Source organism: Coregonus clupeaformis, chromosome 30 (assembly GCF_020615455.1).
Source record: "Coregonus clupeaformis isolate EN_2021a chromosome 30, ASM2061545v1, whole genome shotgun sequence".
Taxonomy (NCBI): domain Eukaryota; kingdom Metazoa; phylum Chordata; class Actinopteri; order Salmoniformes; family Salmonidae; genus Coregonus; species Coregonus clupeaformis.
The window spans coordinates 41,280,249-41,295,592 of NC_059221.1; the positions used below are offsets into that span (position 1 = coordinate 41,280,249).

General features: G+C 44.3%; 1 protein-coding gene across 1 annotated transcript in view; it reads right to left on the reverse strand.

Annotated features, from left to right (window-relative positions):
* Positions 1 to 1,892: 1,892 nt before the first annotated feature.
* The window catches only part of LOC121546172 (CXXC-type zinc finger protein 1-like), a 35,600-nt gene continuing 22,148 nt past the window's right edge, over positions 1,893 to 15,344 (reverse strand). Inside the window, exons 8-14 of the mRNA XM_041857234.2 lie at positions 14,476 to 14,675; positions 4,712 to 4,919; positions 4,448 to 4,561; positions 4,304 to 4,353; positions 3,060 to 3,156; positions 2,240 to 2,392; positions 1,893 to 2,039 (exon numbers count right to left, since the gene is read on the reverse strand). Of these exons, the coding sequence (XP_041713168.2) occupies positions 1,893 to 2,039; positions 2,240 to 2,392; positions 3,060 to 3,156; positions 4,304 to 4,353; positions 4,448 to 4,561; positions 4,712 to 4,919; positions 14,476 to 14,675 (969 nt within the window). The remainder of the gene's footprint in view (positions 2,040 to 2,239; positions 2,393 to 3,059; positions 3,157 to 4,303; positions 4,354 to 4,447; positions 4,562 to 4,711; positions 4,920 to 14,475; positions 14,676 to 15,344) is intronic.

The following is a 15,344-nucleotide window of genomic DNA, read 5'->3' on the forward strand; positions in this document are numbered from 1 at the left end:
GTCTATCTGTCTCTGTCTATCTGTCTATCTGTCTCTGTCTATCTGTCTATCTGTCTATCTGTCTCTGTCTATCTGTCTCTGTATATCTGTCTCTGACTATCTGTCTATCTGTCTCTGTCTATCTGTCTCTGTCTATCTGTCTCTGTCTATCTGTCTATCTGTCTATCTGTCTATCTGTCTCTGTCTATCTGTCTCTGACTATCTGTCTCTGACTATCTGTCTCTGTCTATCTGTCTCTGTCTATCTGTCTCTGACTATCTGTCTATCTGTCTCTGTCTATCTGTCTCTGTCTATCTGTCTCTGTCTATCTGTCTATCTGTCTATCTGTCTCTGTCTATCTGTCTCTGTCTATCTGTCTCTGACTATCTGTCTCTGTCTATCTGTCTCTGTCTATCTGTCTCTGACTATCTGACTATCTGTCTCTGTCTATCTGTCTCTGTCTATCTGTCTCTGACTATCTGACTATCTGTCTCTGTCTATCTGTCTCTGTCTATCTGTCTCTGTCTATCTGTCTCTGACTATCTGTCTCTGTCTATCTGTCTCTGTCTCTCTGTCTCTGTCTATCTGTCTCTGTCTATCTGTCTCTGTCTATCTGTCTCTGACTATCTGTCTCTGACTATCTGTCTCTGTCTATCTGTCTCTGTCTATCTGTCTCTGTCTATCTGTCTCTGTCTATCTGTCTCTGACTATCTGTCTCTGTCTATCTGTCTCTGTCTATCTGTCTCTGTCTATCTGTCTCTGACTATCTGACTATCTGTCTCTGACTATCTGTCTCTGTCTATCTGTCTCTCTGTCTCTGTCTATCTGTCTCTGTCTATCTGTCTCTGTCTATCTGTCTCTGTCTATCTGTCTCTGTCTATCTGTCTCTGACTATCTGTCTCTGACTATCTGTCTCTGACTATCTGTCTCTGTCTATCTGTCTCTGACTATCTGTCTCTGTCTATCTGTATCTCTGTCTCTATGTATCTGTCCTTGAAGGTGCTGAGGTCCAGGTTACCGGGTCATGGTGACAGGTTGTCATGGTGACAGGGTCTTGTTGGTCAAGGGGGCTTTTTTGTTAACGGCTTGGTTCCATCTGTCCATGGAGGTGGGGTCGGAGGTCGGGATTGTGGTGACTGGGTCACCGCCAGGATCGTGGTGGTGAGGGTCCTGTGGGGGGGTCTATCTGTCCTGAGGAGGTGCAGAGGCTCGTGATCAGGGGGGGTTGTCCTCTACATGTCCTTGTCAGTAGTAACCCCAGGAGGCTCGTGATCAGGGGGTCCTCTACATGTCCTTGTCAGTAGTAACCCCAGGAGGTCCGTGATCAGGGTGGGGGGGGTTGTCCTCTACATGTCCTTGTCAGTAGTAACCCCAGGAGGTCCGTGATCAGGGTGGGGGGGTTGTCCTCTACATGTCCTTGTCAGTAGTAACCCCAGGAGGTCCGTGATCAGGGTGGGGGGGTGTCCTCTACATGTCCTTGTCAGTAGTAACCCTAGGAGGTCCGTGATCAGGGTGGGGGGGGGTTGTCCTCTACATGTCCTTGTCAGTAGTAACCCCAGGAGGTCCGTGATCAGGGTGGGGGGGTTGTCCTCTACATGTCCTTGTCAGTAGTAACCCCAGGAGGTCCGTGATCAGGGTGGGGGGGGGGGTGTCCTCTACATGTCCTTGTCAGTAGTAACCCTAGGAGGTCCGTGATCGGGGGGGGGGGGGGTGTCCTCTACATGTCCTTGTCAGTAGTAACCCCAGGAGGTCCGTGATCAGGGTGGGGGGGTGTCTCTACATGTCCTTGTCAGTAGTAACCCTAGGAGGTCCGTGATCAGGGTGGGGGGGGGGGTTGTCCTCTACATGTCCTTGTCAGTAGTAACCCCAGGAGGTCCGTGATCGGGGGGTCATGGGACGGAGGTTTGGGGGGTCTACCTATCCTTGGCGGTGCGGAGGTCGGTGGTAACAGGGTCGTGCTGGATGGTCTGATGCAGCATGAGGGCGAGGAGACCTGCTCTATTGGTCATGGCCGTCCGGACGTTCCTCTCCTGCTCAAAGAGCTCATCCAGCTTGTACCACTGGACACGAGGAGAGGACAAAGGCTACTTAACTTAAACATTTAAAACATGTAACATTTTCCAAAAGTAAAATGTACCACATGATGACTAAAAAGGGGCCTGAAATGTTGGCTACATATGAAAGAAAATACTAACTTAACGCACCCAGCTATGACTATTTTGAGACTTTCACAAAAAGCTAGCTTCACTTTTCCACTCACCACTCGGACTCTCTCCAGGTCTACCTCAGCCCTCCTCAGTTTCTCCCAGCAGTAATGTTTGTTACACTTGCGTTTCGACACCCGGCAGTACTCTCCTGTGGGCTGGAAGACGTCTCTCACCAGGGGACAGCCACACACCTCGTCCACGGTAACCTGGAGGGAGAGAGGGTTCAGGTGGGAGGGGATCACAGAAACAAGAGTTGTCTAAACGGGCATACAGTATACATAATGTGTTATTAAACTGAATTAAAACACTAAATGGCATATATTGTTATGAAGCGTTATGAAGCGTTATGAAGCGTTTGTGTAACACCAAGGTTTATAAATAGATGAGAAGGCCAGTAAAACCTACCCTGCAGTCTCTTGCAGTAGGTTTTACTCTGCGGGTTGTTATGACAGCTCATAATGTGTTATGAAGGGTATGTGTAGGTTGTTATAAACCTACCTTGGGGTCTCTGGAGTGTTCTGGACACAACACCTGCAGTCTCTTGCAGTAGGTTTTACTCTGCTGGTTGTTATGACAGCTCATAATGTGTTATGAAGGGTATGTGTAGGTTGTTATAGACCTACCTTGGGGTCTCTGGAGTGTTCTGGACACAACACCTGCAGTCTCTTGCAGTAGGTTTTACTCTGCTGGTTGTTATGACAGCTCATAATGTGTTATGAAGGGTATGTGTAGGTTGTTGTAAACATACCTTGGGGTCTCTGGAGTGTTCTGGACACAACACCTGCAGTCTCTTGCAGTAGGTTTTACTCTGCTGGTTGTTATGACAGCTCATCATGTGTTATGAAGGGTATGTGTAGGTTGTTATAAACCTACCTTGGGGTCTCTGGAGTGTTCTGGACACAACACCTGCAGTCTCTTGCAGTAGGTTTTACTCTGCTGGTTGTATACGTCACAGAACAGTCTGGTTGCACTACGGATAGAGACACGCCAGAAACAACAGACTAACTCAACTAAATAACTCACTACTTTATTAAGGAAAAATGTACTTACTATGACTGTGATATACACTGAGTATACCAAACATTATGAACACCTTCCTAATATTGAGTTGCACCCCCTTTGGCCCTCAGAACAGCCTCAATTCGCCGGGGCGTGGACTCTACAAGGTGTCGAAAGTGTTCCACAGGGATGCTGGCCCATGTTGACTCCAATGCTTCCCACAGTTGTGTCAAGATGGCTGGATGTCCTTTGGGTGACGGACCATTCTTGATACACAAACTGTTGAGCGTGAAAAACCCAGCAGCGTTGCAGTTCTTGACACAAACCGGTGCGCCTGGCACCTACTACCATACCCCGTTCAAAGGCACTTCAATCCTTTATCTTTCTCATTTACCCTTTGAATGGCACACATACAAAATCCATGTCTCAATTGTCTCAAGGCTTAAAAATCTTTCTTTAACCTGTCTTCTCCCCTTCATCTACACTGATTGAAGTGGATTTAACAGGTGACATCAATAAGGGATCATAGCTTTCACCTGGATTCACCTGGTCAGTCTACGTCATGGAAAGAGCAGGTGTTCTTAATGTTTTGTACACTCAGTGTAGAGCTGGGCGATGTGGACAAAAATCCATATCGCTATAAATCGCCAGAATTTATGCAATTACGATAAATAGAACAATACGTTTATAACAATAATGTGCACCAGAGTTTTTTTTTTTTTTTTTACAATTATCCTTTAAACTACAGTACCAGTCAAAAGTTTGGACACACCTACTCAAGAGTGTGCAAAGCTGTCATCAAGGCAAAGGGGTGGCTACTTTGAAGAATCTCAAATATAAAATATATACACTTTTTTTGGTTACTACATGATTTCATAGTGTTGATGTCTTCACTATTATTCCACACAATGTAGAAAATGGTTAAAAAAATAAAGAAAAAACCCTTGAATGAGAAAGTGTGTCCAAACTTTTGACTGGTAGTGTACTACTACTAGTTTAACGGTTGTAGCCATCAATTGTCCCTTTTATACCTTTTTTTTTCATTTTATTCAATTTCATTGACATTTGGTGGCAGTCGAGGGATGTGATGTGTCTAGCGGGATTGGTGTTGTCCTTACCCTTCGATGCGCGTGGGATACATGGACCCAAAGGAGGTCTGGCTCTCATACTGCACAAGGAAAACAATATATTATTACAACACATTTGATACAAAACATTGCTGCTGCTCAAAATGTTTTCAATGTTCAAAATGACCTACTGACCTTAGCATAGCATCTCTCCATGTGTCTTAGCGCCACCTTGGGGTTGATGGGGTGACTGCAGGACACACAGAATATCTGAAGATCTGTATCTGCGTCCCCTTCTCCCTCATTCACCTAGAAGAGAGCAACAAATAAATAAAGCTACTGAAACAAATCGTTCAAAGTAATAACTCAGAATGGACGGGCTTTTGAGGCTGTGTTTTGAGACTGTGTTTGTGTGTGTGTGTGTGTCTCGCTTGCTTGCTCTCTCTCTCTCTCTCTCACCTCTTCGTCATGTTGCACCGCCTGTTGCTTGGCCTTGGCGATGATCCCCTCCAGCTCGTGGAAGCGTTTCTCCATGTCTGTGAGTCTCAGGCGGGCTGACTGCTGGTCTCTCCTGATCCTCTCCAGCAGCTTCTTGCCCTGCTCCTCGGCTATACAGGGAGACTGCTGCCACTGCTGTATCCGCTGGGGCAAGATCTCATAGATACGACTGGTGGGAGGGACAGAGAGAGAGACAACTTCCTGGACAAAACGTTTCACTGTAATAGTGAAGGTGTAAACTTGGCAGTAGAAAACCTAAACAGTATATTTGACCTCTCAGCTTCCCTATCAAATCTAAAAATGTCAAGCAGACAACCTAAGAAAATTAACAACAATGACAAATGGTTTGATGAAGAATGCAAAAACCTAAGAAAGACATTGAGAAACCTATCCAACCAAAAACATAGAGACCCAGAAAACCTGAGTCTACGCCTTCACTATGGTGAATCACTAAAACAATACAGAAATACACTACGGAAAAAGAAGGAACAGCACGTCAGAAATCAGCTCAATGGAATTGAAGAATCGATAGAATCGAACCACTTGTGGGAAAATTGGAAAACTCTAAACAAACAACAACCCAAAGAGCTATCTATCCAAAACAAACATCAAAATCATTACATGATCAATTACAAATCTTAGAATCAGCTATTAAAGCCTACCAGAACCCACTGGATTCTCCAATTACATTGAATGAACTACAGGACAAAATACAAACCCTCCAACCCAAAAAGGCCTGTGGTGTTGATGGTATCCTCAATGAAATGATAAAATATACAGACCACAAATTCCAATTGGCTATACTTAAACTCTTTAACATCATCCTCAGCTCTGGCATCTTCCCCAATATTTGGAACCAAGGAATGATCACCCCAATCCACAAAAGTGGAGACAAATTTGACCCCAATAACTACCGTGGGATATGCGTAAACAGCAACCTTGTGGAAATCCTCTGCATTACCATTAACAGCAGACTAGGTCATTTCCTCAGTGAAAACAATGTACTGAGCGAATGTCAAATTGTTTTTTTACCAAATTACCGTACGACAGACCACGTATTCACCCTGCACACCCTAATTGACAAACAAACAAACTAAAACAAAGGCAAAGTCTTCTCATGCTTTGTTGATTTCAAAAAAGGTTTTGACTCAAGTATGGTCTGCTTTATAAATGGATGAAATGAAAAGATGAAATGAAAAGTGGTGTCGGATAAAAAAAATACTACATTATAAAATCCACGTGTGTGGTTAAAACATCGATTTCTTTCCACAGGGCCGTGGGGTGAGACAGGGATGCAGTTTAAGCCCCACCCTCTTCAACATATATATCAACGAATTGAGGAGGGCACTAGAACAGTCTGCAGCTCCCGGCCTCACCCTACTAGAATCTGAAGTCAAATGTCTACTGTTTGCTGATGATCTGGTGCTTCTGTCACCAACCAAGGAGGGCCTACAGCAGCACCTAGATCTTCTGCACAGATTCTGTCAGACTTGGGCCCTGACAGTGAATCTCAGTAAGACAAAAATAATGGTGTTCCAAAAAAGGTCCAGTTGTCAGGACCACAAATACAAAATTCCACCTAGACACCGTTGCCCTAGAGCACACGAAAAACTATACATACCTCAGCCTAAACATCAGCACCACAGGTAACTTCCACAAAGCTGTGAACGATCTGAGAGACAAGGCAAGAAGGGCCTTCTATGCCATCAAAAGGAACATAACATTTGACATCCCAATTAGGATCTAGCTAAAAATACTTGAATCAGTTATAGAACCCATTGCCCTTTATGGTTGTGAGGTCTGGGGTCCGCTCACCAACCAAGAATTCACAAAATGAAACTCTGCATGCAGAATTCTGCAAAAACATCCCCTGTGTACAATGCAAAACACAAAATAATGCATGCAGAGCAGAATTAGGACGATACCCGCTAATGATCAAAATCCAGAAAAAAGCTGTTAAATTCTATAACCATCTAAAAGGAAGTGATTCCCAAACCTTCCATAACAAAGCCAGCACCTACAGAGAGATTAACCTGGAGAAGAGTCTCCTAAGCAAGCTGGTCCTGGGGCTCTGTTCACAAACACAAACAGACCCCACACAGCCCCAGAACAGCAACACAATTAGACCCAACCAAATCATGAGAAAACAAAAAGACGATTACTTGACACTGTTCCTAATCACCCATCACATCACTGAGTACCACTCTCCATATTTTCAGGCATGGTGGTGGCTGCATCATGTTATGGGTATGTTTGTCATCGGCAAGAACTAGGGAGTTTCTTAAGCATAAAAATAAACTGAATGAGCTAAGCACAGGCAAAATCCTAGAAGAAAACCTGGTTCAGTCTGGTTCAATGCTTATGTAAATTTGATATTTTCAATAGATATGCAAACATTTCTAAAAACATTTCTTTCGGGGGATGACGTGACCGTTGAACGAGATGGCCGCATGAACAGAGAGCTCCGCACAAGTAATTTCGAATTCTTAATCTTACCTCCACTTCAAGTTAAACCCCATTTGCTTTAGTCAAAAAATCCATGGCGGCTACAAAAGGCAACATTACATGTGACATTTTTACCCGGACTCGAGCAATAGCCATGGAAAAACCTCCAAGAAACAGCTAGCTTCAGAAAACGCTAGCGCCATTAGCCAGAAAACGCTAGCGCCATTAGCCAGAAAACGCTAGCGCCATTAGCCAGAAAACGCTAGCGCCATTAGCCAGAAAACGCTAGCGCCATTAGCCAGGAAACGCTAGCGCCATTAGCCAGGAAACGCTAGCGCCATTAGCCAGGAAACGCTAGCGCCATTAGCCAGGAGCCAGAGGACCCGTCCCTTCCCGAGGCCCAACAACTGCCAACCCTGTCCTCTGTCGAAGACATCCTTTCTGAGCTGAGATCCCAACGTACAGAACTCAACATCAAACTAGATGACAACCCTGGAATATGCCTTGCCTGACATCAACAAGATAACCCTCAACTTTGGGGTGCCTGGATGAGTCAGAGGGACGAATCCTATCCATGGAAAACTCACTGGCAGACGCCGTGGAAACAATAGCTTCTGCTAAAAAGAAAATAGAGCATCTGGAAGAGAAAATAGGGGGCGAAGGAATAACTGTGTTCTATTTAACCTGGCCGAAAAAGAAGAGGGAAACATGCCACTGATCCGCTACCTGCAAGACAAACTCCCCGAGTGGCTCCACCTGTCCCCTGACAGGCCCATATAACTGGAGAGGGCTCACCGAGCACTGAGGCCCCCACCATCAGCCAGACAACCACCGCACCCAATCACCAGACGTTTCCTGAGATTAGCCGAGGTGAAGAAACACTTCATTGACCGAGGCATCTTCAGGGGATTCACCCAAACGAGCTCAGGAACCGAGACATCTTCAGGGGATTCAAATACCCAAACGAGCTCAGGAACCGAGGCATCTTCAGGGCATTCAAATACCCAAACGAGTTCAGGAACCGAGGCATTTTCAGGGGATTCAAATACCCAAACGAGCTCAGGAACCGAGGCATCTTCAGGGGATTCAAATACCCAAACGAGCTCAGGAACCGAGGCATCTTCAGGGGATTCAAATACCCAAACGAGCTCAGGAACCGAGCCATCTTCAGGGCATTCAAATACCCAAACGAGTTCAGGAACCGAGGCATTTTCAGGGGATTCAAATACCCAAACGAGCTCAGGAACCGAGGCATCTTCAGGGGATTCAAATACCCAAACGAGCTCAGGAACCGAGGCATCTTCAGGGGATTCAAATACCCAAACGAGCTCAGGAACCGAGGCATCTTCAGGGGATTCAAATACCCAAACGAGCTCAGGAACCGAGGCATCTTCAGGGGATTCAAATACCCAAACGAGCTCAGGATTTCTTCACCAAGGAGCCCTGCGAGGGAGCTGGAACACTGCGAAAAAGCACATAAACAATCCTGGCGGCAGGTAGCTTAGTGGTTAAGAGCGTTGTTCCAGTAACCGAAAGGTCGCTGGTTCTAATCCCCGAGCCGACTAGGTGAAAAATCTGTTGATGTGCCCTTGAGCAAGGCACTTAACCCTAATTGCTCCTGTAAGTCGCTCTGGATAAGAGCGTCTGCTAAATGACTAAAATGTAAATGTTAACTTAAAGCAGCCAAAGCCAAACTAAACTTGGACTACACAGTTTTCTTTACTAAACAGAAATACCATGAGTATAGCAATAGGCCTAGCAGATTGGCTTGCTTTGCTATTTAAAAAAGAGCAGTCAGAGTGTACAATCATGGCCGTCCGAACAGCAGATGACGAGGTCACATATTTGGAGAACAGAGGAGAAGATAGCAGAGGAGAGAAGAGGAGAGGAGAGAGGAGAGGAGAGGAGAGGAGAGGAGAGGAGAGGAGAGGAGAGGAGGGGAGAAGAGGAGAGAGGAGGAGAGAGGAGGAGAGGAGAGGAGAGGAGAGGAGAGGAGAGGAGAGGGGAGAAGAGGAGAGAGGAGGAGAGGAGAGGGGAGAGGAGGAGAGGAGAGGAGAGGAGAGGAGAGGAGAGAAGAGGAGAGAGGAGGAGAGAAGAACAGAGGAGAGAAGAGGATAGCAGAGGAGAGGAGAGGAGAGGAGAGGAGAGGAGAGGAGAGGAGAGAGGAGGAGAGAAGAACAGAGGAGAGAAGAGGAGAACATAGGAGAGAGGAGGAGTGAAGAGGAGAGCGGAGCGGAGGAGCGAGGAGGAGAGGAGAGGAGAGCATAGGAGAGAGGAGGAGTGAAGAGGAGAGTGGAGGAGCGAGGAGGAGCGAAGAGGAGAGGAAAGGAGAGGAGAGGAGAGGAGAGCAGAGGAGAAGAGAACATAGAGGAGAGTGGAGGAGCGAGGAGGAGAGAGGAGGAGAGAAGAGGAGAGGAGAGGACAACATAGGAGAGAGGAGGAGTAAAGAGGAGAGCGGAGAGGAGAGGAGAGGAGAGGAGAGGAGAGAAGGAGGAGACATATGTGACTCTTCTCAGGAAACTAGGCGTATGTCGCGCATCACTACTTCATAGAAGAGCCATTTGAACGTTTAAAAAAAATTACAAATCAAAATGCGTTTTTTTGGCAGAAATGCCTTCTGGAACATGTGAACTTTCATGTGCCTTAATAACAATCTTGTATGCCATCTGTAAATACGAATACCATTTTAAAATTACAAGCCTAGTTGGTTTAGCCACAGAAAAAGACAGCAACCTTCCCGCTAGCCATGATTGGCTGAGTTAATGAGTGGGCTGGACATGCCGAGAGATGAGTTCGGATTGGTCTGCCATGTAGCATACTTCTGTCTATTTGAGCTAGTCAGTATGTGTAGGTAATCCTGTCTAATGCTGCTTTTAAAAAATATATATTATGTAGTAGAACTGCATAAGTGTTGCTCTCCACTTTCTGGAGGACCGAGTTTTGAAATCAGTGGAATTAGAGTATTATAGCTAAGGAGATGGAGAAAACACCTGTCTCCGGATTACATCTTCAAACTAAGGGCAACCATGGCATCCGTGAGAGAGGGAGAAGCGTCCATCCATGTATACGGGAAAGATAGTCTAGCTAGCTACATTTTCATATATTATACGTTTCTAATTTTGTCAGAAAGTCATTTTCATTTCAAGTTAATGTGTACTGTTAGCTAGCTAGCTAACGTTAGCTGGCTGGCTCGCTAGCTAACGTTACGTGCAGGATCTGTGTAAAAATATTACATTTACATTTACATTTAAGTCATTTAGCAGACGCTCTTATCCAGAGCGACTTACAGTTAGTATTCGTATCTCAGAGCCATTTGCTTTGATAGTTATAGCCTAATGTTAACTAGCTAACATAAGAGCATCTGCTAAATGACGTAAATGTAAAATGTAAATGTAATTTAACCTGATTGGTTAGCTACCTGCAGATTCATGTAGTGTCATGAGTTGGGATTATGGTTCATTGTTTAGCTAGCTAGCTACATGTCTTAACAAAAGATTCCACTATGCAAGTAACCATTTCAAAATAATGTTAATGATGTCACTGCGACAGCTGTTGATAGACGTAGCTGGTAAATTCACTCTGGCTATCTACTCCGATTTCAGAGCACTCTCCTCTGAGTGTGCCAGAGCGCAGAATAACTGATGAATTTATGAACGCTCAACACCCGTTGAATATGGCCGGTGTCAGTAAACGTCGGCAAAAAACGTAGATTGTTGCCAACAGCACAGTTGGAGGCATCAACGCTCTGGATAATAATGCTTAGAGACATGGGTGGGGCTAAAGCTTAAGAGGGTGTGAACGATGCTGAATGGGTGTAGACAAAGAAGAGCTCTCCAATAGGTGTACCAAAACATTCAAATAACATTTTCTCAAAAGTGAAGTTACAAGTTTATCAACTTCCAAAGCAGAATTACTTTCCCATTGTTCCTCAACTGTAGTGTATCATATACCATTTTCTAGCTCTGAGTCTCTACTTTTATCCAATGTAAAAAACACAATTTCAAATTTTGCTACATAAGACCGAATCGAGCCGGTCGGTCACATATGATCCAAATATGATACATTTAACTTTTCATGATTTTTACTGCAATTTATATACTTCTGAGAGAAAACGGATGCAGAACTCCATTCCTTCCTAGAGGGAATCTCGCTACCAAAACTATCAGAGACCGACCAAGAAGATCTCAACTCCCCCTTCACTCATGAGGAGGTCCTAGAGGCTGTTATCTCCATGCCACCTAACAAGTCCCCAGGCACAGACGGATTTCCCAGAGAGTTCTACAAAACTTTTTGGCCCCAGTTTAGCCCTATTTTCATGCCAATGCTGGATGATTTTTGTAAAAACTGAGCTCTCCCAGACTCTATGTACACAGCCCGCATTACAGTGTTGCTCAAAAAGACAAGGACCCTCTCTCCTGCTCGTCCTACCGGCCCATAAGCTTGTTGGATTTCCACTACAAAATAATCACCAAATTGCTCGCCAAAAGACTAAACACTCTTCTTCCCAAAATAATAAAAGCAGAACAAACTGGATTCATTAGAGACAGGTACTCTTCTGATAACATTCACCGTCTTTTTGATATTATAGATCAAGTAAACACACAGAAGACCCCCTGTCCTGCTGGCTTCACTGGATGCTGAGAAGGCGTTCGACAGGATGGAGTGGAGCTTTCTGTTCTCAGTCTTAGAAAAGTTAAATATGGGCCCAAACTTTATTAAATGGATTAAGTCCCTATACTCTCATCCAAATGCCATGGTGACTACTAACGGTCTGAACTCTGACAGATTCCCTTTGGGACGTGGCACAAGACAAGGATGCTCCCTGTCCCCCCTGCTCTACGTGTTGGGGGCGTAGCCTTTGGCCGAGTTGATAAGGAGCAATCCGAGTATTATGGGTGTTTCTGCAGGTGGCCTTCAGCACTAGATATCGCTCTACGCGGATGATGTCTGGCTCTACATATCCAACCTTGAGAAATCCCTCCCTCCCATTATAGACACAATTGCTCAGTGCGGCAAGTTTTCAGGATATAAGATACATTTTAACAAATCCATTGTCTGCCCTCTCAATCTTAAACTCACCAGCTCTATGAAGACACTTTGTCCGTTCCAATGGAAGACACAGGGGTGTCAATACCTTGGGATCTTTCTCCAGCTCTATGAAGACACTCTGCCCGTTCCAATGGAAGACACAGGGATTTCAATATCTTGGGATCTTTGTAACACCACATCTGAATTGCCTTTACATGGAAAATTATCTCCCACTCCTTTATCGAATCAAGAATGATCTCCGAACCTGGATCTCCCTCCCAATTAGCTTAGTCGGAAGAATAAATGTTACCCGTATGAACATCCTCCCTAGACTGAACTATTTATTTCAGATGCTCCCATGCTATCTCCCAGTTTCTTTTTTTTCAAAACAACCAACCAAAGCATCACCAAATTTATATGGGGCAATAAAAAACCTAGGATCAAGTTCTCCCCTCTATGGAAACCCGAATCTATGGGTGGATAGATAGCCCTTCCCTGCCTACTGCTGGTCTGCCCAAATCCTCAACATGCTAACATGGATCACAAACAGACAAGACTCAATGTGGATTCAGATAGAGGCCCGATCCTGTGGTTCATTGCCCCTAAGCTCAATTATATTCATTAATAACTTTAGTGAAGTGGGAAACACAGCCAAAACCTTTGTGATTTACAGCACCCTACTAGCATGGAAGGGATGTAAGAAATACCTTGGCATTTCCTCCCAGATATGCTCTCACTCGCCTATAGTATGCAACCCAGACTTGCCAAAAGCCCTGAGTGATGCCAACTTTAATCTTTGGCATACTCTAGGGATCAGGACCTTTTCAGACCCGTTTCATCAGAACACAACTACACTGAAATCCTTCAAGAGCTCTGCAGTGAATTCAATGTGCCAAGATCCATTAAAAAAATATATATATATATTATTTCTTCAAATTAGACACGTAATTTCCTGATTCACTTCCAAGGGGAGGTTTAGAGCTCAGCTGAATGAAGTTGAGACCCTTCTTGCTACAGCACAATCCATCAAAGGCAACATCTCCTATATCAATACTTTCTGAGAATGTGGGCTCCTCCTTTACTCCTTTTGAAAAGAATCTGGGAAAAGGACAATTTGTTACACCCAGTGAGACTCTGTAGAATGAATACAGACATTTCTCCTGATTGTAAAAGATGTACCTCTGTAAGTGGAACCTCTATGCATGTGTTCTGGAGTTGTAGAGAGATTACCATATTTTGGCAATCTATACATACTGCTGCACAGAACATATTAGATGTACAGTTTGATGTGACCCTAATGCCCAGCAGGACGTTATTCTTTATCCAGACAGAGAACATTTGTTTATGACTGTTAGATACTTTGCTAAGAAATTTATTCTCCTTACTGCGGGCTTCTAATTCATCTCCTACATTTAAAATGTGGATTGACCAGATTGTTGACTTTCTTCCTCATGAAAAAGCTGACCTATGACCTCCGCAAGAGACATCCCAGGTTTGATAGACTCTGGTCTCCACTACTCAACTATTTTTCAAATTGTACAGCGTGACTGGGGTGATTAGGGATATTAGTCTATATACGTGTTGTATAAAACTCTATGCTCATTCTCTCAACTAAAGCTGGAAACAGCTAACATGATCACAGATAGTGCTGCTGCAAATAATAATAAATGTGTTGTTTGTTTTGTTTTATATTTTATTGTATTATATTATTCATCTGTGAATGTGGAATTTGTTCTGTTTGTTGATTAAAAAATATATATATAAAAAAAAAATATGAATTACAAATAAATAAAACTAAAACTTGTTTTCACTTTGTCATTATGGGGTATTGTGTGCAGATGGCTGTATCACAACACAATGTGGAATAAGTCAAGGGTTATGAATACTTTCTGAAGGCCCTGTATACAGGGAGAATGCTGCCACTGTTGTATCCGCTGGGACAAGATCTCATAGATACGAGTGGTGGGGGGGGGGCATAAGGACGGGCAGAGAGACAGATGTGAACATGAACATCCATGTCCAAAGGTATCCTCAAGCTTCCTACTTTCATCAGACAAACAGGACCAAACAACAAACAGGTCCAATCAATGCATTAAAAGACTACTTTATGTTTTAACATAACTTCAAGCGATTTGGACAATAATTATTTTACACTGATTTAAGGGTTTGCTACTTAATTTTACAGTACGTTGTTTCCTAAATGATTCTATTGTGTGTTGTGTGTTTAGTGTTCTGATAAGTATTCCTCTTACTTGGTAGCCAGTTTCATGCCGCAGTCCTCCGAGCAGTATTTGGAGCCGGCCCTGGAAACCTCCACACACCCTGGTCCCAAACACTGTCTCGTCCCAACTCCTCCTCCTCCACCGCTGTCCCCCCGGGGCTCGCCACCGCCCCCGCCACCCCGCTCACGGTGCTTCTGCTTCTGCTTGTGACGACGCACCTCTTTCTCTTTCTGGAGGGGGGGGGGCAATATAGGAGATTAGTTGATTAACTGGAGGTCAGTCGACTGAGCAGTACATAAAGAGTCAACCCTTTCATCATATACCCCCTTTATAATGTATATCTCTATAACACACACTACTGGTCAAAAGTTTTAGAACACCTACTAATTCAAGGTTTTTTCTTTATTTTTTAAAACTATTTTCTACATTGTAGAATAATAGTGAAGACGTCGAAACTATGAAATAACACATTTGGAATCATGTAGCAAACAAAAAAAAGTGTTAAACAAATCAAAATATATTTTACGTTTTTTGAGATTCTTCAAATAGCCACCCTTTGCCTTGATGACAGCTTTGCACGCTCTTGGCATTCTCTCAGCCAGTTTCACCTGGAATGCTTTTCCAACAGTCTTGAAGGAGTTCCCACATATGCTGAGCACTTGTTGGCTGCTTTTCCTTCACTCTGCCGTCCGACTCATCCCAAACCGTCTCAATTGGGTTGAGGTCGGGGGATTGTGGAGGCCAGGTCATCTGATGCAGCACTCCATCACTCTCCTTTTTGGTCAAATAGCCCTTACACAGCCTGGAGGTGTGTTGGGTCATTGTCCTGTTGAAAAACAAATGATAGTCCCACTAAGCCCAAACCACATGGGATGGCGTATCGCTGCAGAATGCTGTGG